The 25,392-nt window shown below is 37.6% G+C and overlaps 1 protein-coding gene across 10 annotated transcripts in view; it reads left to right on the forward strand.

Moving 5' to 3' along the window:
• Window positions 1-25,392, forward strand: part of Elp1 (elongator acetyltransferase complex subunit 1) — a 70,018-nt gene that overhangs the window by 31,914 nt on the left and 12,712 nt on the right. For all 10 annotated transcript variants that reach the window (XM_087184197.1, XM_021261149.2, XM_004848154.3 and 7 more), the window contains 18 exons: window positions 258-428; window positions 2,395-2,494; window positions 4,507-4,689; window positions 8,315-8,421; window positions 8,843-8,946; window positions 10,035-10,088; window positions 10,182-10,287; window positions 11,296-11,411; window positions 11,764-11,837; window positions 12,581-12,659; window positions 12,750-12,829; window positions 14,115-14,252; window positions 14,357-14,442; window positions 14,833-14,981; window positions 16,793-16,916; window positions 17,763-17,860; window positions 19,527-19,728; window positions 22,139-22,200. In XM_087184197.1, coding sequence (XP_087040323.1) covers window positions 258-428; window positions 2,395-2,494; window positions 4,507-4,689; window positions 8,315-8,421; window positions 8,843-8,946; window positions 10,035-10,088; window positions 10,182-10,287; window positions 11,296-11,411; window positions 11,764-11,837; window positions 12,581-12,659; window positions 12,750-12,829; window positions 14,115-14,252; window positions 14,357-14,442; window positions 14,833-14,981; window positions 16,793-16,916; window positions 17,763-17,860; window positions 19,527-19,728; window positions 22,139-22,200 — 2,033 coding nt within the window. The remainder of the gene's footprint in view (window positions 1-257; window positions 429-2,394; window positions 2,495-4,506; window positions 4,690-8,314; window positions 8,422-8,842; window positions 8,947-10,034; window positions 10,089-10,181; window positions 10,288-11,295; window positions 11,412-11,763; window positions 11,838-12,580; window positions 12,660-12,749; window positions 12,830-14,114; window positions 14,253-14,356; window positions 14,443-14,832; window positions 14,982-16,792; window positions 16,917-17,762; window positions 17,861-19,526; window positions 19,729-22,138; window positions 22,201-25,392) is intronic.

The raw sequence follows: 25,392 nt of genomic DNA on the forward strand, positions 1-25,392 counted from the left end.
GTATTGCTGTGTGCTCACAGTACAGTGCAATACTGTACAGTAGTACAGTACAGTCAAGGACTTACTGTATTTGTGTTTGGTTTTTTATGCTTTCCATTGTATATTTGTGTCAAAGGTGTGTAAGACTCATTCTGTCAGACTTCCAAATGAATCTAGCTTACAAACATTCTCCCAGAATAGAACTCGTTCATAAGTCGGAGACTTAATGTACCTGTTTTACACATTAGATGTCTAATTTTCTTCTATTTCACATGCAGATAGGGTGTTGGTGACAGTGTTCCAGCAGACTGTGATTCCGCCTCCCATGTGCACGTACTACCTGCTGCTTCCACATCCAGTAACTCAAGTCACATTCTCTGCACACTCTAAAAAAAGCAATGACCTTGCTGTGTTAGATGCCAGTAACCAGATTTCCGTCTATAAATGCGGTATGTTAAAAGACTATTACCAAGATGTTCTGAGTTAAGTTCCTTGTACTTCTACACAAAAGCAAATTACTGTTTGATTTTTAAGTGTTTAAAAAATTTTTGAAGTCTATAATTGTTCTCAGTATTATTATATTTAATTGGCTTACATTATTTTGCTTTTTTCTGAATTCTACTCTAGTTTAAAAGCATTTCTTTCTGCCTTGCTGAATTTGAAGAGTCAGTTACTTAAGAATAACATTCAGCCCTGGAAATAACAGTGTCTTATTACATCTTTGGCATTCTTTACTATTTTAATTGCCTTAGAAGTTTTTCTTTGATCTTGTACTCTTTTTTGGTACCAGGTATGGAACTCGGGTCCTTACGCTTGCACGGCAGGCGGTGAAACCATTGAGCTAAATCCCCGGCCCAAATTTTTTTTTTTTGGTACCGGAGATCGAACTCGGGTCCTTGCGCTTGCACAGCAGGTGGCGAAATCACTGAGCTAAATCCCGGCCCCCTTGATCTTGTACTCTACTTAAACCATGTCAGAGTTCCAGCTTCTACTTTAGTTGTCTTTTCTCATTCTCTGTTGTTATCTTGATGTACTGGAATACTTGAATTTTTTTTTTTAATTTGTGAGCTTTATGATCATATCATAAAGTAAATTGGCATATAGAAATGATCCTTGTTTCAAAAGTGCTTTGTTGGACTTTTCAGTCAGCAAAAGCCTAGGCAGCTGCTGAGAGAGAATAATTAATTAGTTCATACTAACATTCCCTGCTTTTACATCAGCTTTTCTGCTAAATCAACAGCCTACTGTTCACATGAATCCTATTTAGATATAGTATCAGTTTCTCTGAGTTTAGTTGGCTATTACAATCCTTAAAATTTTAAAAATATCTTTTTAAGAAAAAGTGATAATATGTTCATTATCAAGACAATATAATCCATCATTTGGTAAGTGCAGTGGAGAAAAATTAAGCAAAATGGGATACAAGGAGAGCTGGAGGATAGGGACCTACTAGGGAAACGTGGCTTTTGTATCTAGGGTGATGGGGGAAGTCCTCTCTGTGAGAATGTTTAAGCAGAGACCTGGTTAGAATCAGAGTCCGAGCCATGTGAACATGTGCGATGAGAGCATTCACAGGAGAGTAGAAAAGCAGCTGCAAAGATATCTGTTGTGTTTTGAAAACACCTAGGAGTTCATGGTGGCTGCAGCAGAGAAAATGAAAGGAGATTGGTGGGTGGGATCCTAGAGATGATTGGGAGCAGCTCTTATAGGGCCTTGAAGGCTTTTACTCTGAGTGAGCTATAAAGCCTCGAGTGGGCTTGGAACAGAGAAGTGCAGTGTCCTGACTGATTTTTGTTTGTTTTGGTTTTGGTACTGAAGATTGTACCCAAGGCTTGTGTGTGCTAGACAAATAATGTACCACTGAATGACATCCCCAGCCCATTTTATTTTTTATTTTGAGATAAGGTCTGAGTTCTCACTAAGTTTCCCAGGCTCACCTCAATCTTGACATCTGCTGCCTCCACCCCCTGGGTAGCTGGGATTATAGGCATGCACTACTATACCCTGTATGACTGAATTTTTTAAAGGATTGCCTTGCCCACTGTGAATACACTGGATCAAGAGTGGAAAAGAAAATGTCTTTTAAATGAGTGTTAAGGATTATCAAAGATGTGAGATAACAGAGGTGGTTGCAGGACAGTGGAAGAAATAGCACAGAATGAGAAGGTAGGCCCTTCACCTGTCTTGCTGGTGTGGCTTTTATTGGTAAAGGTTGTACCTGACCTGGTGTTAACAGGAAGCAGGTCTTGGCTAAGCCTCAAAGATATGCAGAGATGAAAGAGGTTGACATGTAGTTATTTTCTGGATTGTTTTATTTATCTTCTAGAACTCATTAATTGCAGGCCCCCCATCCCCTTAGTATCAGGAAAATGATTTACAGTTTACAACGGTAATATTTGCCTTCTTATTTTCTAGGTGATAGTCCAAGTGTGGACCCCACAGTGAAACTGGGAGCTGTGGGTGGAAATGGATTTAAAGTTCCTCTTAAAACACCTCATCTGGAAAAGAGATACATGTAAGTTCTTAATTATTTTGGGCCTCTGGGAACAGAATCAGCCAGCACTTTTTTTTTACAGTCAACCACTTGTTATTCTCCGCCTGTTGCTGAGTGGAACAAGAAGGAGATACAACAGCCAGGCCCTGGTTTTTCATCCAGGTTGAGGGGGTTACTTGGTTTTTCTGAGTGCTCTGTATTCCAGTGGGTGGCAAGGAAATGGGAATCATGAGCCAGTCAGAACCCACTCCCCAGCTCAGGACAGATGTTGGTTCTCCAGGGAAAATCACATAGGAAAGATAAGAGGTAAAGATTATAGGCAGAGTTGTATCCTCTTACATAAATATGGAGGTATATGTTAATATACGGATGACTCAGTGCAGCTTTAGCCTTGGCCTCGTCCCAGACTCTAACTGATGGGTGTTATATTTTGAAGTTCCCAGACTGAAATCAGAATCCATTTTTTTTTTTTACTGAAACAATATTTCATACAACTGGATATTTGCAGGAGGACCCAGATGCGAAATTATAATACTACTTCTATGGCAAAATGTTTTTTTAAAAGTGCTATTAAGTGCTTACAGATTGAAAAAACAAAGTTATAGATATATTTTGTAAAGGTACAAATTTTCAGTGATGAATGTCATTATATTGTATACCTAAAATGTACCAATAAAATTTAAAAGAAAACAAAAAACAGAGTTATAGGATAGGTACCTTGATCAAGGTCATGAACCTGATAACTGCAGAATCCAAAATTTGATTCTATTCTATTCTATGTTTGTAATTACTGACCTACTTTGCCTATTGAGAGTGTCTATTAGTAAAGTAATAGGAAAAAAATACAGCGTAGCAAATAACAATTGAATAAATATGTAAGTATTCAGAAGTATTCATCCTATGTATGATTTGGGGGCTGCTTATATAGTGTTTAATACTTTTTAAAGAATATTTACTTGCCTATTTCTTCTTACAGTATGTTAGCTTTCCATTACTATTACAAATTCCTGAGATAAGTCAACTTACAGAGAAGAAGGGTTTATTTTGGCTGAGGTTTTGGAGGTGAATTTCATTCCAGAACCAAATTTCAGCACACAGACTTGAAACTACTAGAGGATAAAATACAAGGCAAATTAGAAAATATGAGCCAGTTTAGAATATAGTTTTATTTTTACAAAATTGAGAGGAATAACTCCAAGTCATTCAGAGAAGATTTCGTGAATGACATGAATACTTCTCTTGATCCTTGTGAAAGGATTGGTTTGGGATTGGAAAGGACTGGGAGAGTGTTAGTGAAAACCAGATAGGAATGATCCCATGTAAAGAATACTCTGTAGCTCGACCAAGTTTGGGAAGAGCTGGTTGAAAAGGAAGATCATGGCATGACTTGCTTCTTCAGTGGGAGCTGAGGTGTCATTGGATATAAAAGGCAGAAAGTAGCCTGAATGGGTGCCTATGCGAGGTGGCAAAAACAGTGCCCTGATCAGGTGGATAGATGCTCCCCAAAGAAGGCAGCGGATACACAGAAACCATCTCCCAAACTGGTCAGTCTCTGTGATGTGAGGTCCTTAGTAAAGGGCTCGTCTTACTGAGACCCAGGTATCTACTGACATCTGGTTTGAATGCTGCTGAGTGGTAACAGTAGAAAGCATGGGACAGGTAAATTTCCTTGTACAATCAATTTCCTGAAATGTTCTCTTCCACTCTAAAGATCTCAGGCCACGGGAAACTTAAAGTAAATACGGTTTGGGATGTAGCTCAGTGGTACAGCACCTGCCTTGTAAGCCTGAGGCCCTGAGTTTGATTTTTGGTACCCCTCACCCTCCCCATGGCTTTAAAATAAATACGAAGAGAGATTAAGCCAGACAAACATTATTTTTGGATTTTTCTAGTATTTAGCTCAGGTTTTGTTCCTCCAGATAATTAGGAGATGACCATATACTACATGGTTCATTGTTTCCTTAGGAAAGATTTTAAAGGTTCAGTGCTTTTAAAGTTTTATTCATATCTTAGATTTTTTTTTTTTTAAACAGAATTCAGTTTGAGAATGATGAAGATAAAGAAGTAAACCCACTGAAGCTCACCCTTCTCACCTGGATTGAAGAAGACAGTTTCCTGGCTGTAAGCCACAGTCAGTTCAGCCCACAGTCTACTGTTCACCGTTTGACTATAGCTTCTTCTGAGGCAGCTGAGGAGCAAGGGCAGCTCATCATCAGGTATTGCAGTCCTTCTCTATTTCACATACTCAGTAAGCACATGAAGTTATGCTGTGATCCTTTATGTACAGAGGGCTTTTTTAAATTCTAAGAGCAAAGTTGAGCAGTGGCTTTCTTGTTGGACACACTTTGGAAGAGGGTTAAGTCTGTTGAGTCGTATCAAAATAACAGACCAAAGTTATATCAAGGAGTAGTGAAAAGTGGGGCAGATACCAATAGATGAGGCAAAACATTGAAGATATGTCAAATGCCTTACTTTTTTCATCTTTTGTAAATGTTTATTTTTATTAGTACAATACCTGTTTGTAGTGTATAATGATTACATTTATTGTGGGCAGTTGTTACATGTACACAGCACATCTTAGTTCTTTTTTCATCCCCAACCCTCCTCAGCCTTCCTGCTCCATCTCTTAGTCCCCTCTGCATTTGCAAAAGCTCTTTCTCCATTTCTGCCTATTCTTTCTTTAAAATTCCGTGTCCCTTCCCTCTTCCCCTTTGTCCATCTTTTGTTCCCCTTCCCATTTGAAAAGATCTCCCTACTTCCTATTATCTTTTTATTTTGCTCTGAATTTATATTTTAGGTTTCACATAAAAGTGAAACTGTGGTACTTAAGTTTGTGTGTCTGATTTATTTCACTTAGTATGATGAACTCAAGGTGCGACCGTTTACCTACAAATGATCACATTTATCCTTCTTTATGGCAGAGTAGTACTCCATTATATATAAATACTACATTTTCTTTATCCATTCGTCTGTTGATGGGCATATAAGGTGCTTCCATGATTTAGCTATTATGAATTGTCCTGCTAAAGACATAGGTATCCATATATCACTGAATATGTGTTTAACTCTTTCAGGAAGATACCTAGAAGGGGAATACCTGGTTCAAATGAAATTTCTCCTTTTAGTTTTTTGAGGAATCTGCTGATTTCCATAGTACGTAGTTGTACTAGTTTACATTCCCACCAACAATGTAGTCCTTTTTCTGCCACAGCCTTGCCAGCATTTGTTATTATTTGATTTCTTGATGATAGCTATTCTTTCTGGAGTAAAATGGAATCTGTGTTGTTTTAGTTTGCATTTCTGTAGTGACCAATGATTTTGAACATTTTTTCATGTATTTGCTGACCATTTGCACTTTTTCTGAAAGTGTCTATTCATTTCACTTGCCCATTTTTTGATTGGGTCTTTTACTTTGGAGGCAGTAATTTTTTTGAGTTCTCTGTATATTGTAGATGTTAGTCCTCTGCCTGAGGAATAGCTGGCAAAGTTGTTTTTCCCATTCTGTAGGTGGCCCCTTCACTGTGCTAGTTGTTTCCTTTGCTCTGCAAAAGCTTTTTAATTTGATATGATCACATTTGTTGATTTTTGGTGCTATTTCATATGGCATTGGGGTTCTGTTCAGAAAGTCCTTGGCTACATCTATATCTTCAAGAGCTTTACCTATTTTATTGTCCCACAGATTATTTCTGTTTGAATATTTAGATCTTTGGCCATTTTTTATTTAGTTCAGTACATTGATCCAGACTAAATCATGCATGTAAATATCCAGTTTACTCAGCAGCATTTATTGAAGAGGCTCTTTCCTCCAGTTTTGGCCCCTTTGTCAAAGATCAAATAGCTGAATATGCCTGGGGTTGTTTCTGCTTCTCTGTTCTATTACCCCACATGTCTGGTTTTTTTGTTAAATACTTTAATTCATCATCTATCCACATAGAGCAGGTATTGTTAACTCTTACAATTGATTTTAGTAACTGTCAGGTGTGAGAATGTAATTCTTATGTTAATGCAATGGGAAGAAATGTTATATACAGAAATATGCTTCATTTTGAAGTAGTGATGTCAAATGCTTCTTCTGACCCGTTTTTTCTGTATATCCTGTTTGGCACTTGACTGCCTTTACCACTAAAAAAGGCTCCTCTATTAACTGGTATCATTTAATAAATGCTCTTCTCTGTCTTACAAACCATGTATGCAGTTGATAGTATTTTCTGACTAATTCTCCAAACACCTCTGGATTCCAGAGTCAAGAATTGGCAACTTAGTTATGTTTGTAATTCCCAGAATCATTTGTAATTAAAGCCTTACTGGTTAGATTTATATTTGGAGAACCTTGTTGACAAAATTAGGAACCTTTCCTTATTATATACACAAAACACATTATAATGAAGTTATTTACTTCTCATGTTTGACTCATAATGTTTCACGATATTTTGATGTATATAAACATCACTCAAAGTTGACCAGCTTTTTGAAAGCAGACAGTTTACATGAGAAATGTCTAAATTATACAAATTTCTATTCTTCAGATTTGAAGTTCTTTATCATTACTTTGAAGAAGGAAAAGCTAGATGTAGTCATCTCCTTTAGAAATAAGGTCATTTGCAATATTTTTCTACTGCTTTGACTTTTGTTTTTCAGGAACTATTTTGTTCATGTAAAATATGTCTTTAAGGAGTGGACTGTCCCTCAGTTTATAGCAATTAATAGGTTACATTTTCTGTAGGTATACTTTTTTTTTTTTGGTACCGGGGATCAAACTTGGGACCTTGTGCTTGTGAGGCAGGTGGTGGAACCACTGAGCTAAATCCCCGGCCCAAAAACCTCTTTGAATTAAATGTTAGCCGTGGTATGATTTGCTTTTATAGCTACCTCTTTTAAGAAATTTTACTTCTCTCTGTTCATAGACTGTGGAAAAAATAATGGCAATAACAGATTCCTTCTTCTCTTTAATACAGTTTTTCTTATGACAGCAATAGAGAAATGAGTGTGTCCTTTTTTCATATACCAGTTTATTCATGCAATTTATGGTTTAAGAACAATGATATTGATACTATGGAATATTAATGAAGGCATTAAATTATAGTAAGTTACTGCCAAAATAGGAATGATGACTTTACAATGTAGATAGCTTATTGGTTTTGCAGAAAATAGTGTTATGTAACAAGTAACTGCTTTCATTGGGCTTAGACTTACAATAATTTATCTCTCCATCTATCTGTCTGTATCTGTATGTGTGTACACTTAGTATTATGTGTGCATATATGAGTATATATACAGAATCTGCCAAAAAAATGTATACATACTTCAGCAGTTCACCATACTAATAAATGTCTGGAAGCTAATGGCCTCCACTTTGACCACCTCTTGTAATTGTAGAGGCCAAAGGTCACTTGTATTACTGTCATGATTTCTCAATAAATTTAGTATTAAAATATTTATACAAGTCATCCCCCCCCACCACCCCCCACAATGTATACATTTTTTTGGCAGTGCAGGGCTGGGGATTTAGCTCAGTGGTTCTGCCACTTGCCTCACAAGCGCAAGGTCCCGAGTTTGATCCCCAGTACCAAAAAAAAAAAAAGTATGCTAAATGTTTTGGCTGGGGATTTAGCTCAGTGGTTTCACTGCCTGCTGCGCAAGCGCAAGGACTCGAGTTCGATCCCTGGTACCAAAAAAAAAGAAATTGGCAGTGCAGCACCAAGGAGCAATTGCATATATGTGTATGTATGTGTATATATATATATATATTTTTTTTTTTTCTGTTTTGCAAAATCAGTGAAATGTCTCTGCTTTTGAGAGTAATGGTGTCTTTATTCCTCCACCCTCTTAAACTTTCTGTAGCTCATCTGTGACAGTGGATGGGATTATAATCAGTCTGTGTCACAGTTCTAAGACCAAGTCAGTAGCATTGCAGCTGGCTGATGGCCAGATACTTAAGTTCCTTTGGGGTAAGTACCAAAGTTTTAGGAAAACATGTCTAGCTCTTATGCAATATTTAATTCTTGAGAACATGTACTTGTCAGTATCTTGTACTTGACAGTATTGTATCAGTATCTTGTCAGGGCTCTTTTATTTCCCCTAAGTGCTGGGGATTGAACCCATCAATTGCTTTGCTACAGAGCTACGTCCTCAGCCTGTTGGCTAAGCCTTTTAATAACCCTGGAAACTCTATAAACTATAGAGTAGAATTGGAAAGTATCTTCTGTTTTTTCTTATAATGAGCAGAGTGTCCTAATGACCTTCTAAAATACATTTTGAGAGTGATGTAAATTGTGTATTAAGTATTTTAGGAAGTATTGGTGTCAATGTTTTATTTTTTTAAAAAAGATACAATCAGCTCTTTGTAAACCAGGTCTGCCAATCTTGCAGAGTCACCTTCTTTGGCTGTTGAACCATGGAAGAGCCTGGGTGGATTTCCTGTTCGATTTCCTTATCCATGCACACAGACTGAATTGGCTGTGATTGGAGGAGAGGTAAGTGAACACAAGATAAGGAAGTTTATCTCTTAAAATAGTTGTCCAGTGACTGATGGTATTAGGTGGAAAGAGTGTGGGCTTTGGAGTTAGATTTGGGTCTCCAGTAAATCCCAAGGGAACAGTAGGAGAGTATCTCACTTTGTGGATCCATACTTTATCTATAAGATGAGAAAATCAGCATCTTTCCTTTGGGATTCATGAGAATTAAATAAGATATTGTATATGATTGGCAGATTTTATCCCTAGTTTAACAAAATACTCAAAACTAGTTTTACTAGATAGCTTTTTAGGACAACAAATGTGAATTCAAAAAGAATATTCACTAGGTTATCATTCATCAAATGTTAGAATGTCTGTTGGAGAAGTGGTAGGATGCAGTGGTTATAAATTAAAACAACTGAGTCAATCCTCTTCTATCAATCTCGGTAAAATTATTGCTTCTGATGGGAGATGAAAGAAATCAATAGGATATAATGATAGAGAATAATGAAGTACTTGGGAACAGTTATAGAATGATAGCTGGAAGATGGGAATCTTTTGGTGGTACAGGAAAATATCCCTGAGGCAGTGATGTATGTGCTGCAATGTGAAGAAGAAAGCTGTCACTAGAAAGAGTGTTTGCAGAAGAACTAGAAACATCTTGAGTTTGGAAAGATCTCATTTTATTCAGATGACTCAGTGGAGGTAGTGTGGCTGGAGCTGAGCAACAGAAAGTTATTTATGATTTTCAGTCAGTTGAGTCATGTGTTCTGCTTCGTAGTTGATAGGTGGTCTGGCTGCCCAGAGAAGTAGATTGGAGAGGTGTGAGAGTTGAATGAAAGATCAACATAGAGGAATCAGTGACTTAGGACAGGAGATGTATTCAAGATCAATAGAGAAGATAGAAATAACAGGACTTGCTGATGGACTGGGTGGCATCATACACCATTTCATATTGGACCAGTCCATCTTGGGCATCTACATTCAGTTCTGGTTATGAGGACTTAGGTGTGAAATCATAAAACAATAGATCTCTGTAATAAAGAGGTTAGGTGTCACTAGTTTGAAATAGAATTGCATTTAATTTATATTTGGTTTCTTTGTAGGAATGTGTCCTTGGTCTGACTGACAGGTGTCGCTTTTTCATCAGTGACAATGAGGTATCAAGGCTTGGTTGGATGTTGGATCCTTTTCACAGTTTGTGCTACATAATACCGCTAATGCCCCCCCTTGCTTCTTTTTCCTTGTTGCAGGTTGCATCAAATATCACATCATTCACAGTATGTGATGAGTTTTTATTGTTGACAACCCATTCTCATACCTGCCAGTGTTTTTCCCTAAGGGATACTTCATTTAAAAGTAAGTTTTCAATGTATAAAATAGAGATAGCCCTCTTGCAGTGTCTTTTGTCATTTGGAGTCTTGAAGACTTAACTTCTTTACCTACTTTGGCTTTTTGCCATGGAGTCGTAGGCTGGAGAAAACTTTTAGATTTCATTTACTTAGCTTCTAATCTCAGTTAAATCATTCTGTACCAGTTAGAGAAGTTTTCCAGATATGGAAGTCCTCCCTTAAGTATCACATTCTAAAATTAAATAAGAATTTTTCATGAAATTTTTTTATATAACTGATCTGATATTTTACTTTGAGTTACTATCTAGATCCCAAACTAGCAGTATGCTTTAACTTTAGGTTCTAATCTTTCTCTTTTCTTTTTTTTTTTTTGGTGCTGGGGATCGAACTCAGGTTCTTGGGGTTGTGCAGCAGGCGGCAAAACCACTGAATCGCTAAATCCCCGGCCCTTTCTTTTTTCATTAACCCACCTTCCATTGTACTTCTGGATTTCATCTTATGGTTTGTAGGATATTGGCTTCCATTTTTCTTTTGTTCCATGCCCCATGTGTCTGTGTGTGGCTTCATTGTTTTAAAAAGCACACTTATTTTCTTTTTCTTTTTTTGGTACCGGGGATCAAACTCGGGACCTTGCGCTTGCAAGGCAGGCGGCAGAACCACTGAGCTAAATCCCCGGCCCAAAGTGCATTTATTTTCTTTGTTACTAACTTGGAAGCAGGGTCTTTCTTGATATGAGTATAGTATACTGGTGATGCTGTGAAGTAGAGGAAGCTGTCCTGATGCCCCTATGTTTTTCCAAATTGTTTGAGAATTTGGACAGCTCTGTAAGAGTGAGGGCAAGTTCCAGGAATGAAATTGTTCATCACATGGGCTAATAATCTTGAGGTTGAGTGGGAGAGCATAGAGACCTGGTTGTTAATTACTCTCTTTCAGTTAATGTGTGCCATTTCATTTGCGGTTAATGCAGAGTGTCTTGTCATGATAATTTTCAAGGCTTAGCTACTGGTATTTTTAGCATTGCAGGCAAGTCTGTGCAGCAGTCATGTGGCTAATGGGGAAGTTCTGCGGAAGGTGGAGAGGGGTTCACGGATTGTCACAGTTGTGCCTCAGGACACAAAGCTTATATTACAGGTACGCTCATTTTTCAGGCTTTGTGATTGTCATTCAGTCACTGACAGAATTCTTGCAGATTTTATTTTAGGCTCATTTATCCTTTTAAGTCATTTATTGTAATTTCCTGGTAGATTGTTAGGTTTATACAATGGAGTGTTGATACAGGCTCTGACTAGTAAGGCTCAAAGGGAAGCTTTTCTTGAAAGTCAGATAAATACTGAGCACATCTAGATTCTGCTACAAGTGTGCTCATTGCTTGTGCAGCATTGTGAAAGTTCTTAATGAGGAGTTAGGTAAAATTATGTATGCTGCTATTCATATTTTTCCACTTAATTAAAAATATTATTGTTTTGATTTATTTACTTTTAAGATGCCAAGGGGGAATTTAGAAGTTGTTCATCATCGAGCCCTGGTTTTAGCTCAGATTCGGAAGTGGTTGGACAAGTAAGTGCCATGTGTATGACTAGCTTCTAGCTTGTAGACAATGAGTATTTTAATATAATTTTTACAACTTACCAGTACAAAAAACTTTTATTACAGATATCTTCAGTCAAAATCTCAGAAAATTATTGTTCACCTTGAAAATTAGTATTCACCTTGATTTTTAGCTATACATTTAAAACTTTGTTTCTCTTAGGGGGTTGAGATCAGATGGTGACTTTATCTGCAATGATTGTTTTCCAATTTGTTAAATACTTTAAACATATGGTAAAGTTAAAAGAACTGTCCAGAAATATCCTGTATTACTACCCTAAATACTGTACTAATGACCCTAATAACTATATGTTGTAGTAGACACTCATAGCAAAAAGAATCATGAAACTCATCATCTAAAGGAGGGCTTCTCTTAACTCAAAAGGACCTGAATGGACTTTAGGTGGCCTGTGAACCATGGAAATTGTACAGCAAACTATCTGTGTGTATTTATCAATAGCTTTTAACAGATTTGTAGAGGAGTCTTGACCTAGAGAAGCCTGGGTTATTGTTGTGAGGTGATCAAAATTCTGAGTCTATTGGAGCAAACTTTGTATTAGATAGTTGTCCGCTGATATTTGGTTAAAACAGTAGATCTCAGTTATCTGATAATTTTCTGGATTATAACTGGTTTGTATCATAATGAAAATATGCTAGGCCAGGGAGGTTACTTTTTGTGATATACTCTTTCCATCCATTCTGTCTCCTCATAGGCTGATGTTTAAAGAAGCATTTGAATGCATGAGAAAACTGAGAATTAATCTCAATCTGATTCATGACCATAACCCTAAGGTAATTTTCTAAATCTAACATTTACCACAGCTAACTATATATTTGAACTAATGTGATCCCATTCAAAATGTTTTGTCTTTTTTTTGGTAGGTGTTTCTTGAAAATGTGGAAACCTTCATTAGACAGATAGATTCTGTAAATCGTATTAATTTGTTTTTCACAGAGTTGAAGTAAGTATTTTGATAATTCATAAATTTTATCTTTTTAAGGAAATCAAATATAAATAGCTAGAGAAATTACTGCTCATTTAAAAAATCATTGTAACTCTTAGATGCCAGATTTTTTGTTATTTTCTCTTTTAAAAATAGCCTACTTAAAACTATGGCTTTAAAACCTGTCATTCAAAATTATTATTCACCTTGATTTTTAGCTGTACATTTAAAACTTTGTTTCTCTTAGGGAGTTGAGATCAAATGGTGTCTTTGCCTGCAATAATTGTTTTCCAGTTTGTTAAATATTTTAAACATATGGAAATTTGAAAGAATTGTCTAGAAATGTCCTGTCTTATGACCCTAAATCTCCAGTTCAAATTTTCCTGTATGTGCTTTATCACTATCTATAATTTGTCCACCCACCCATCTGTTTCATGTCAGAGTAAGTTGTAGACATCAGTTCCATGTAATCTCTCAGGACTTCACCTTCTATAGCATTAACTAGAGTGTATTCTTTGTGTATAGGCTAGTTTAGGTTCTTTGGGGGAGGGCAAATTTGTCTGCAGTGAAAGGCACAAATCACTCATCAAGCTAGCATTTCCTTCCCATCCAATTCCTAAAATTCCTCTTTATTTAGTGCCTATGTCTCATAGGCACTACTTAGGCACTACATAACTACATAGGCACTACATAGGCACTACTTAGGCAACTACTATTGTGAGTTATTCACTGTGGGTCAGTTTTGCCTATTGAAGAACTACATAAAAATGGAGTCATACAGTATTTACTTTTCTGGGTAAATAAAGCTGCTTTCACCTAGCCTTTCACAACTGTCTTGGGGTTCATCCGTGTTTTCACATGTATCACTAGTTCATTCTTTTCTTGTTGCTTTGTAATATCCCATTGTCTATATACTCCCATTTGCTTATTTATTCTCCAGTTATTAAACACCTTGATTTGGGTGTCTTTTGGGGATTAATATGAATAAAACATCTACGAACATTATTGTACAAGTCTTCTGTTTCACGTCTCGATAATTTTTATATTTAAACTCTTTTCAAAAATTCAGAGAATTTTCCAAGACTTGCATGTCTAAGATAGATCCCTGACTGAAAAAGTATTGTAAAGCAAATCATTCCGTTTTTCTTTCTTACATAACATTTTTAAAGAAAATTTTGAATTCTTTATGCCTGAAATTATTATTGCTCTTATTTTATCTCAACAACTTGTTAGCTATGTATAGTAGTTTGATCACTGAGCCACATGTCTAGTTAGTGACCTGTTCATATATATTTGTTCTTAGGGAAGAAGATGTCACAAAGACCATGTACCCTCCTTCAGTTACCAGCAGCACCCATCTGTCCGTGGATCCTGCCGAGAAAAAACTTGACCTTATCTGTGATGCAATGAGAACAGCCATGGAGAGCATTAACCCTCACAAGTATGGGTGCTGCCATTATTGGCATCTTTGAAATAACAGAAATGGGTAGTTGTCCTTATCCAGCTTATCCTTCTAATTCTACTGTTCTTCACTTACTGTCTCAGGTACTGCCTATCAATACTCACATCTCATGTGAAGAAAACTACCCCAGAACTAGAAATCGTGCTGCAGAAGGTACACGAACTTCAAGGTAGAGACTCGCTCCCAGAATGTTTAATAAGGCCTTGATTATCACTGGTCATTTGCAGATGACATTGCTGTGTCATTGCCACATTTCACAGTTAACATGTGGCCCTGTGGTTGCCATTTTAAGACCTGTATCAAATGGGCTGGGGATTTAGCTCAGTGGTTTCGCCGCCTGCTGCGCAAGCGCAAGGACCCAAGTTCAATCCCCGGTACCAAAAAAAAAGCAAGACCTGTATCAAGTATTTGAGTGGTACCCTATAAGCATGTATGAAAGAGCCAAAAATATATATTGGTTTGGTGTCCAGTTCTGTCAAAAAAGGTCTATTTCTCTGCCTTGTAAGGTCTTTAGGTTTTCCTTCAAGTGATTCTGTTTTGTTTCCTTGAACACCAACAGAGAATGGTTCATCTGTTCCTGATGGTGTGAGTGCAGAAGAGGCCTTGAAGTATTTGTTCCTTCTGGTAGATGTTAATGAATTGTATGATTATTCTCTTGGGACCTATGACTTTGATTTGGTCATCATGGTAGCTGAAAAGTCACAGAAGGTATGTGGAGTTCTTACTTTGCATCATTGCAGGTCATGTTTATGTAGTCACAGTAGTATGAACCTCTCCTCTGAGAGTGCAGTGTCTTGTCTGATGTTATGTTGTGAGTACAGAGCGGGGCAAATCTATAAGCCTGCAGGACCCACACTCCTAAGTTTCATTCTTTGTTGTAGTTCTGTGCTTATCAATGTGTTGAGGACTTGGGGGGTGCTGTTCATTGGTAGATTGTTTGCCTAGCATGTGCAAGGCACACTGGGTTTAATCAGTAGCACCACACATAAGGTTGAAGAGGTGAAATAAAATTGTTGTTTTTTAAATTACAGGCATATGCACGAACTGTTCTCTTATCAAGAAAATATAATAAGTGATTCATGTTCTAATCTAGTTCTTTATTGTGTAGCTCTTTTTCCCAGTGTAGAATGAAAACATGGAGGATGGAAAAGCTCAGGGCCTCTTTTCCCACCTTAGAACATCTGTAGTCAAAAAGTTTGAGCACCACTGGTCTGTGTATCTTTTAATCTGTTTTTTCATTTTGTTTTGAGTTTTTTGCAAACTCAAGTGTTTTCTTTTCTGTTGCCAGAGCAATTTTTCCAGAAAGAAAAATCTTTCATGAATTATACCCATTGTCCCTGAGATAAAGTTGAGAAGTGATAACATTGCTTAGAAACCCATTCTGTGGTCTGATGTATATGCATCTCTTCCTTCTCATCTTTTGGCATATCTTTTTCTCTCTGCTCCTGGAGGAAAGGCAGTGCATATGTCCTTCTCCCCTCCTTTTTTATCACCACCAGCCACCACATGCTTTTGTGGGCAGTGTTACTTCTGCCTTCCATGGGCCCAAAGATTTCCATTGCAGCTACTCTCACCTTTTGCCTGGCTAATTCTCTCTTAACTGTGTTGAAGAATGCCAAGGTAGCATCTACCCAGTAAGCCCCATTCTTGCCCCACTTCAGAGACATGTGCTCCCCTAGGGGCTACTCCTACATAGCATAGCACAGTCTGTCTCCTTTTAGGGTGTAAATTTGCTGAGATTAAGGGTTTTGTTGCATTCTTGTACTTATTCAGTGCTTGTTCAATATATCATCATTTAATTATTTACTGTCTTGTTTTTTTGTTTTTGCAGCTCTGGGGATTGAACCCAGGGCTTTTGCACTGAACTCATGTCCAGCTCTTTTTTACTTTTTTCTTTTGAAACAGGGTCTCACTAAGTTGCTAAATTACCCAGGCCCAGCAATTTACAGTCCTCCCACCCCAGCATCCCAGAATGCTGGGATTACAGACATGCACCGCTACTCCCAGCTCCATCTCTTTAGGAAGAAAAACAATTTGCTTACAGGGCATGGCACAGAGCTGGAGATGGTAGTGCCAATGAATATCAATTTTGTGTCCAACTCAGTGTAATTATACATTTATTCAACATGTGTTGTTTGTAAACAGCGAGCATGGAATGTCAGGAAACCAGCAGCAAGAGCAATGCTTCTCACTTTCAGAAGAAATGTGGGTACATCTGTCAAGCATTTTTTGGATTACCACCTAACTTTCCTTATTATTCTATGAAATGAATAGCTATTGTGAGACTTAGTTAAGGATTAGTCCTTCTCTCAGATGTAAACTAATAATACTCATATGTGAAAACATTTTTACCAAAATTTGCTTGATGCAGTTTGATTTTTATGTGTTAAATAACGTAATTGTTACTGTATACACATTTAAAATTATGTTGCTGTGGACTTATTGCCATAATTGAATGTTGTATATATATTTTATGTAAATATTAAAAGTAATAAAGTTCCCCTCACTTATTTTTTTAGGATCCCAAAGAGTATCTTCCATTTCTTAATTCGCTTAAGAAAATGGAAACTAATTACCAGAGGTTCACTATAGACAAATACTTGAAACGGTATGAAAAAGCCATCGGCCACCTTAGCAAGTGTGGTAAGTGTGAGGGCTAGTATGTTTGTTTCTGCTTCAGGTCTTCCTTGGAACTAGCCAAGGTATAAATTAAAATAAAAGATTATTTTAGAAACTGATTTCACTTTCTGATTTGAAAACTATGTTGTATGTTCATCTACTGAGGGAAAGGCAAATCACTACTGCCAAACCAGAGCTATTCCCTAGCTGAGAAAGAACATGGAGTAGATTCTTTTGGGGTTAAGATTGAGGACCTCCTAAGTTCACTTCAGTGCCTCAGAGTAAAAGTTGTTGATAATCACTCTTGTAGTGTCTGTTGGGCATTGAGAGAAGCCCCACCTTGTCTGGAGTGGGCACTGAGACTCCCTCTAGTTCTCTGAAAGTTTAATTGGCAGTGATGGAGTAAAAAAAAAAGAAAAAACAACCCAAAACAATACCCATTAATGTCCTTCACCCCATCCCCGTCCTGTGGTGGCGCAGTTGATTGTTTCCTAAGGGCTGATGTGGGGACAAGGACCTGAGTGCTTGTTCAGCATCCTGTTCTGGGTTCCTTGAAGAATTTTGATTGGAGGGAGGACTGAGCCATGTGTTTAATAAGATCCCCAGATGATTCTTATCAAAGAGTCTGAGACTACACTGAGCAGGATAGTGTAGAGTCCCTAAGTATCCCAACCAGTGCTCCTCCTTCCTCAGAATTTGCAGTGGTGCTTGTTAAAAATTCAAATTCCTGTAGTTCATTCTCCAGATACTTGGATTATTGGATGTTAAAAAGGTCCTACTTTAATTTTGTTTGGGAACTACTGATATAAGTGAAATCCAGTATGCTTCCAAAGTCTTAAGCCTATGTTTGTGTGAATCTTATTCCTGCAGGACCTGAATACTTCCAAGAATGCTTAAATTTAATAAAAGATAAAAACTTGTATAAGGAAGCTCTGAAGTTTTATCCACCAAACTCACAGCAGTACAAGGTGTGTGATATGTGGTATGTGAAATGAGGCTCTCCTGATTTTTATGTGTGGTGCCCGGCTCACAGATGAGGACACAACCTACCTGAGCATCCAGAGCTACAAAGTAGCAGATTTGGGATACACAGCCCAGACTGTGTGACCACTGAGGCCATGTCATTAATTGTTGCTGTACCGTGCCACTGTCATCACTATTTTCAGTTGTTCACATATTATGTACACATTCTCTGTCCCTGCCGATTTCTTTAGCACCACCTTCTGCCACTCTCCACACTCCCCGTTACTTGTGTGTAGCTCCGCAGATGTTATGTTGTGTAATGCCTCTGCCAGCCGTCTGCCCTCCTTCCTGTAGCCCCAGCTATTCATAGAAACTTGGTCCCCTCTGGAAAGTCATTCTTGGACAAGATACCAAACACTGAGCTCCCACCCTGTTCTTTCTTCTTTTATTCATTAAGTTTATTGGTACATGTTAGGTATACAATATGATGACATTCATCATTGGGAATTTGTACCTTTACATGGTGTATCTTGGTTCTTATTTTTTTTCCCATTCCCCTGCCCTCCCTTCAACCCCTCCACCTCTTCCTATTTACAAAGACTTTGTTTCCATTTTTTTCCTTTTCTCCTTTTTTCCTTTTATTCCTTTCCCTTCTTTCTTTCCCCAACCCCTCTCACTTCCCCCTTGGACCTCTTTTTTCTATTTCACATTATCTGTTATACATTTTGATCCTTATTTAAACTTTGTTTCTCACATCAGAGAAACTATTCGGTATTTATACATCTGTCCTATTTATTTCACTTATGAGTATCGCCTCAATATGCATCCATTTTTTCTATAAATGTCCCTAGTTTCTTATTTTTTATGGCTGAGTAGTACTCCATTTAATAAAAAAACCACAGTTTCTTTATCCAGTCACCAGTTGATGGGGAATTGGGCTGCTTCCAAGTTTTAGCTATTACAAACTGACAGAGCACCCTGTTCTTATCTGGTAGTCCCATTTATCAAACTGCTGGTTCTCTGCTGTCTCCCCTACCAGGCTGTGGGTTGTGTTCTGTCTCTGCCTAACATTGAGCTTGGGGAGTGTAGAATTTGGGGGGTGCTTACCTCTTGGTCCTTGTTTTCTATTCCTCTGTCCCATGCTTTCTCTGCCCCAGTCATAGCAGCCTTGGTTACTCCTCAGACATGCCATGCACATTCCTGCTGAAGACCCTGGAACCTTGCCTGCATTCTGGTGGGGAATACCACCCCCCGCCCACTCTTCACATGCATTCTTCTCAGGGCCCTCTCTCAGAGATAGCACCTCCATCACTCTCTGTCCCTTTACTCCCCTCTTTACAGCCATCATATTGTAGGCTGTATTGTGTCAGTAAGCCCATTCTCTACTTCCATAAGAGCAGGAACCTGGTGGTGTTTCTTGTTTGGCTTTACTTTTGCATCTGTGTATCATTCCCACTGCCTAGAAATAGTACATAATTAGGTACTTTGTAATTGTTGAGTGAATAGATGGTACATCCCCAGTAAGGTTATGAATAGAAAAAGGATTGAATTAACTCATCAATAATAGAATTCTCTCAAGTCATTCAAGACTTCAATGACTAAGGCAGCCTGAGCTGGAGGTTTAAAGAAACAATTGTCACATTTCCTCATTGACACTCATTCTTGTCACAGGCTATCTGCCTTGCTTATGGGGAGCACCTGACACAAGAGCACCAGCCTGAGACAGCAGGGCTTGTGTTTGCCCGTTGTGGTGCCTATGAGGAAGCTCTCTCAGCCTTTCTGGCTTGTGCCAGCTGGCAGCAAGCCCTCTGCATGGCAACCCAGCTTCACTTGACCAAGGACCAGCTGGGTGATCTAAGTAGGACTCTGGCAGGTAAGCAGGGTCATTTATTTTGTCCACTTCTTCAGAAGTCTTTTATTTGATATTTTGCAAGTGAAAGGCAGCATATTTTGAGACAGCCTCATAGTCGCTTAGTTTAGAATGCTCCATCAAGCAGAATAAAGGTTAAGCTGCCTCAAAAGTCTCAAAATGGGAATTGGGGATGTGGCTCAGTGGCAGAGCACTTGCCTAGCATGTTCAAGGTCCTGGTCAGTTCCCATCTCTGAAAAAAACAACTCCAAACAAACAAAAAATGATCCCCAAAGTATAACGACACACTAAAGAAAAGAGTTTTATTTCTCTCATGTAAGGACTAATAGATTCTTCCATTGTGTGGCTCTGCGATCTCTTAGGTAAATAGTTACAGCTTGGTTATGTGTACATCTGCATTCCAGTTCTTGGAAGAGAAGGAAAGCCAGAGTAGTGGGAAAACAGTTAATTGTTAAGTTGGAAATGACCTGGAAATTACACTATCATTTCTAGTCCATCTCATTCATTGAAACTTATAGTCGTAAGTTATATTGTACCTGGGTGGCCATATGCCCTATAAGAAGGTAAAGGTAAATTTGAGGATGAGCCATTTTGGTATAGACAGTAGATTGTTGAAAATCATAATGGTAATTGCTAGGAATGGGGCGGAAGAAAAGGCCAAATATACACGCAATCTAAAGTGAAGGCAGTTTAGCAGCCCCAGAGTGTAGTGATTGCCTGAAATAACGGTGAGGATATTACCGTGGATAGTCCCTGGGTCCTGAGAGGGGAAGAGGTGAGTAGGCTGTGGGCCTCTCAGCAGTGCTGGAAAGAAATGAATGACTGGTGTGCTTTTTTGTCCTCTACCTTTTTTTCCTAGTCCATTTTCTGTTGCTAATAACACAGTTAGCACAGGCTAGGTAAGTTACAGAGAAAAGAGGTTTATTGGGCTTATGGATGTATTCCAAAGTTGAGAGCCTACATCTGGTGCTGGCCTTCCTGCTGGCCATGTCCTGAGTTGATGCAGAACGTCTGTCCTGTGTCGATGAGAGATGCAGTGTGTGCACACCTGTGTATTCTGGTCTTTTACTCTCTTCTTATAAAGCCAACATTATTCAGTCATGGGGGTCTACCCTGATGAGCTTATCTAATCCCAGTCACCTCCAGAAGCCCCACTAGATCCCTTAGTCAGATTATGTGATCCTCCAAACACCTCACAACAGGAATTAAACTCCAAAATACCTTTCAGAAGGGATGAACGATATTCAGACTATAATGTCCATTAGGTTTTATAAATATTTATGGTTTTTTAAAAAGGAGCTCTGCAAAAAATCCAAATTATAGTTTATTAAATTTATGTATGTATCTACTTTATTGTTTACATTACTTTTTCTGTGGAATTATAAAAATATATGAGATTATCACTTTTGTTGTTTAATTATTAGATCTATAGACTTCTCTAATCACTCTCAGTTTCCAAGCTGAACTCCGTTTTTTTTGTTGTTTTTTTTTTAAACAAATGTTGAGACTTCCTTACTTTTCTTTTAATAATTCATTCTGGCTCAATTGTAACTTCTTTTGAAACTCTTATGTTATTGATATCTTATACATCCTAGCACTGTTTTGGGGAAGTCTAGTAGCAACTCTCAGCTTGCTATTTACTATGTCTTGTGATGAAGTCCACTCAGTTCTTTCACATGTTAAGTGAAAAAAGGTAGGGAGGATAATGACTAGAGATTTTTGAGCAATGTGGTAAGGTGGAGCCACTTTATGTGCCTATTTAACTTAGGCATTTTATATACGCAGCAGAAGATAACTATTAAATAGTGGAGGCCATTCTACCTCCTTTTTTAGTGAAAATATACTACCCTGGAATGAGCATGAGATGGGAAGCATATGATTCTGCCTATCCTTTAGTAAGATGTGGGTTTTGTTTGTCTCTCTTTGTGTTGTGTGTGAGTTTTTGTTGTTGTTGTCATTACTTTGGGTTTTTTGAGTCAAGGTCTCACTATGCAGTGCAGGCTGGCCTCAAATTCCCTGGAATCCTTATTGCAGCTCTGGTGAGAATGATTTCTAGGAGCTACAGATTCTGCAATGCCCCAAACATAATACAGCTGCCTCCACCTAGTGCTCAGTGGAAGAAACAGTAGTCTTTTTCTGTTAAGAGGAAGAACTAGATTAGTGAGAGCTGTCAGGTCTGTTTCCCATATGCATATCTTTGGAAGTATTTTTTTAAGGCTAATTTTGACTATATGATTTTTCAAATCCTGTGCTAAATGTAGATTCTAACTCCCATTTAGGATAAGACTCTAGTATGTATGCCTGTTCCCCTCACAGAAATTCAAAGTCCATAGTTTGATACATAACAAAGACATATTATAGAACCACTTCAGCCAAAAAATCTCTTGTCAAATACTTATTCTTCTCTTGGCAGGAAAGCTGGTTGAGCAGAGAAAGCACAATGAGGCAGCCATAGTTCTGGAACAGTATGCCCAGGTAAGCTCACCTCTTCCCTTGTACAACCCCAGTCCTGGTTGTGCCATACTAGTGAAAAGTAAAAGAACTATGGAGTTCCAGTTTTACCGGAGTTTATAAGGATAAGTACCTGTATGAACTTTTGATAGAATTATAAAATTTATTATGAAGGGCCAGGGATTTAGCTTAGTGCACCACTCCTGCCTCACAAGTGCAAGGTCCTGAGTTCGATCCCTAGTACCAAAAAAAAAAATTTTTTTATTATGAAAATAATAGAATTGCATTGACACTGGCCACAGAGTAACAGGACACAGGTATATAGTTTGCACAGGGATTACTTCTTTGTAGGACTTTGGCCTTTGGTGCAAGAGTTTTTTGTGGTTATTATTGGCAAGTAAATTTACTTAACATAATTGTCCTTTTAAGATAGCTCAGTATGTCTTATGTAATAAAGGTGAGAGAAGATGACTAAAATTTTATATTATTAGATCCTGTAAAGAAAATATATTGGGTGATTAACTTGAAAACATCAGTGAATTTCTGGAAGGGTAGAATGGTTGGAATGGAAAGGTACACTATGTCACGTGGTGGATTAAATGGATAAGTTGTTGCCATCTTTTTTCTTTATAAATAAAGAGTAGTTCATAAAATTATAATTGTGTATTTACATATAACCGAATTCACCAATTTTAAATGAAGAATTGTATGAGCTTTAACAGATGTGTACAGTCATACGTTATATGCTCATGTTATAGAACATTTCTAACATCTCAAAAATTGCCTGCTTTCTCTGTTACAGTCTTCTTCCTTAATTCTAGCCTCTAGCAATCACTGATCTGTTTCTCTCACTAAAGTTTTGCTTTATATAGAATTTCATGTAAATAGAATCATATGTATGTAATTTTTTTAGTCTGATTTCTTTCACATTGTGCTTTTGAGATCCACAGTATAGCTTTTTCGGTAGTTTATTTCTTTTTTGTTGAGTAGTTTTTCATTGTTTAGGTGTACATTATCATAATTTGTGGACCTAGTCACAAGTTGATGTATACTGTATTTGGATTTTTTTTTTCCCAGTGTGGGGTTCTTATAAATAAAGCAGCTATGGATATTCTATATAAATCTTTATAGATACAGGAGTAAGAATGCTAGGTCACATGGTAAGTGGATGTTTAACTTTATAAGGATATTATAGAACCTCTGCAGAGGATTTCCTAAGTATTTGGGGGGTTATTGTATTCATGAGGGTTTGTAGTTTCTTATGTTTTTGTCAGATTTTGTATCAGGATAATGGTGCTCTTATAATATGAAGGGAATTCCTTACTCTTTTGTTTTCTGGAAGTTTGTGTAGAAGAGTCTAGCTCCTGGTTAAAAATGTATGGGATTTTTCGGATGTGACCATGAGCAATTTACCTAGGAGCCCTCATGGGGAAAGGCTGTTCTTCCCTTACCAGACATGCTATACTGCCAGTGTAATACAGATATACAGGGAGTTGCAGCCAAGGGCTCACAGCCCCTGGCTGGTCTGTTCTTTCCACATCTGTATTCCTAGCCCTGGTGCTCTCATTTTCTAGGTCTTTTGAACCTTGGGCCAAGGTTGTTTTCAGACACCTCTGCCTTGACCTACTGTGGAGAAGAGTGGGAAACTCCCAGGACCCCATTCTCCACTCTCACTGCCAGCACTCTCCCACTTTTAGCCTCCCCCATTGGCATTGCTGCAAACCCTCAAGGTCTAGAAAACTGCTGAACCCTTTTATTCCAGGCTCCCTCAACAGTGATACAACTTTCATGCCTGTACTGATTAACCATGGGCCAGTGTGTTGTTCGTTCCTTGGGAAAGAATGAAAGAACAGTGAGTTGGTGCTTTTTCTGGGGTTAGTTTCTAGCTTATACCATTGCTTTTTTTTTTTTTTTGATACCAGGGATCAAACTCGGGGTCCTTGTGCTTGCGCAGCAGCCAGTGAAACCACTGAGTTAAATACCCGGCCCTTTTTTTTTAAGAAGTTCTGTTTGTTTGGGGTTTTTTTGGTACCAGGGGTCAAACTCCAGACCTTGCGCTTTTGAGGCAGGCACCAGAACCACTGAGCTAAATCTGCGGCCATTGCTCTTAATAAAGGCTTAACTCTTTATTTTTTTTTTTGATACTGGGGATCAAACTCGGGTCCTTGGGCTTGCGCAGCAGGCGACGAGACCACTGAGCTAAATCCCCAGCCCTTTGATTTTTGATTTATTTCCTTGGTCAGCTACTTCAGCACCTGAAAGCCCGTATCTCCCAGCTCAGCTGAGCTTCTGACGTGTTTTTTTTTTCTCTTAAATGTGTAGTAAAATTTATCAGTAAGTCACCTGGGTCTAAGTTTTCTTTGTGATGTTTTTCACTATGAATTCAATTTCTTTAGTAGATATAAGCTTATTGTTACCTGTTTCTTCTGGAATGAGCTTAGGTAGTTCATATCTTTCAGGAATTTGTCCTTTTAATCTACATTGGCACAAAGTTGTCCATAGGATCTGTAATGAAATATCCTGTCTTTTATCTCAAGTATTGGTTATTTGTATCTTTTTTGTTTATTTGCTTTTGATCAATCTGGCTTACTAGCTGTATTTTTTAAATATTTTAATAGTAGTTCTAGGATTTAGAGTAAATACCATTCTTTTACCATACTACCCATTCAAATAATAGTACACTATTTTGTATATACTAGTGTAAGAACCTTGTAAGAGTATGCTTCCATTCTGCCTCTTGTCCTATATAAGTTCATAGCATTTTAATTCTCTATACATTATAAATTTCATAACCTGTTACTACTTTTGCTTTAAGTGATCAAGTATTTAGAGATTTTAAAATGATTAAAATGTTTCAAAAAAATAAATTAAAAAAAAAGTATCTTTCATAGTTTTCTCTATTTCAGGAGAATCCATAAATTTTTATTTGATATTTTCTGAGTTTTAAAAAATGCAAGGCACTCAAAATAAATCACAACCTAAATTGAAGAGCTAAAATTATAAAATTCTTAGAACAAAATATAAAGGTAAATCCTCATGACATTGGTTTTGTTGGTGTGTTCTTAGAATTAACACCAAAACAAAACACACAAAAATAAACACACAAAAAACAAAAGTAAAAACTTGTAAATTGGGCTTCATAAATATCAAAAATCTTATGTATCAAGAAGATTATCAAGAATATGAAAAGAAAGCTTATAGAATGGAAGGAATTAG

The sequence above is a fragment of the Heterocephalus glaber genome, unplaced genomic scaffold, assembly GCF_053883595.1.
Source record: "Heterocephalus glaber isolate CG9 unplaced genomic scaffold, H.glaber_assembly_v1.0 deba00001481, whole genome shotgun sequence".
Taxonomy (NCBI): Eukaryota; Metazoa; Chordata; class Mammalia; order Rodentia; family Bathyergidae; genus Heterocephalus; species Heterocephalus glaber.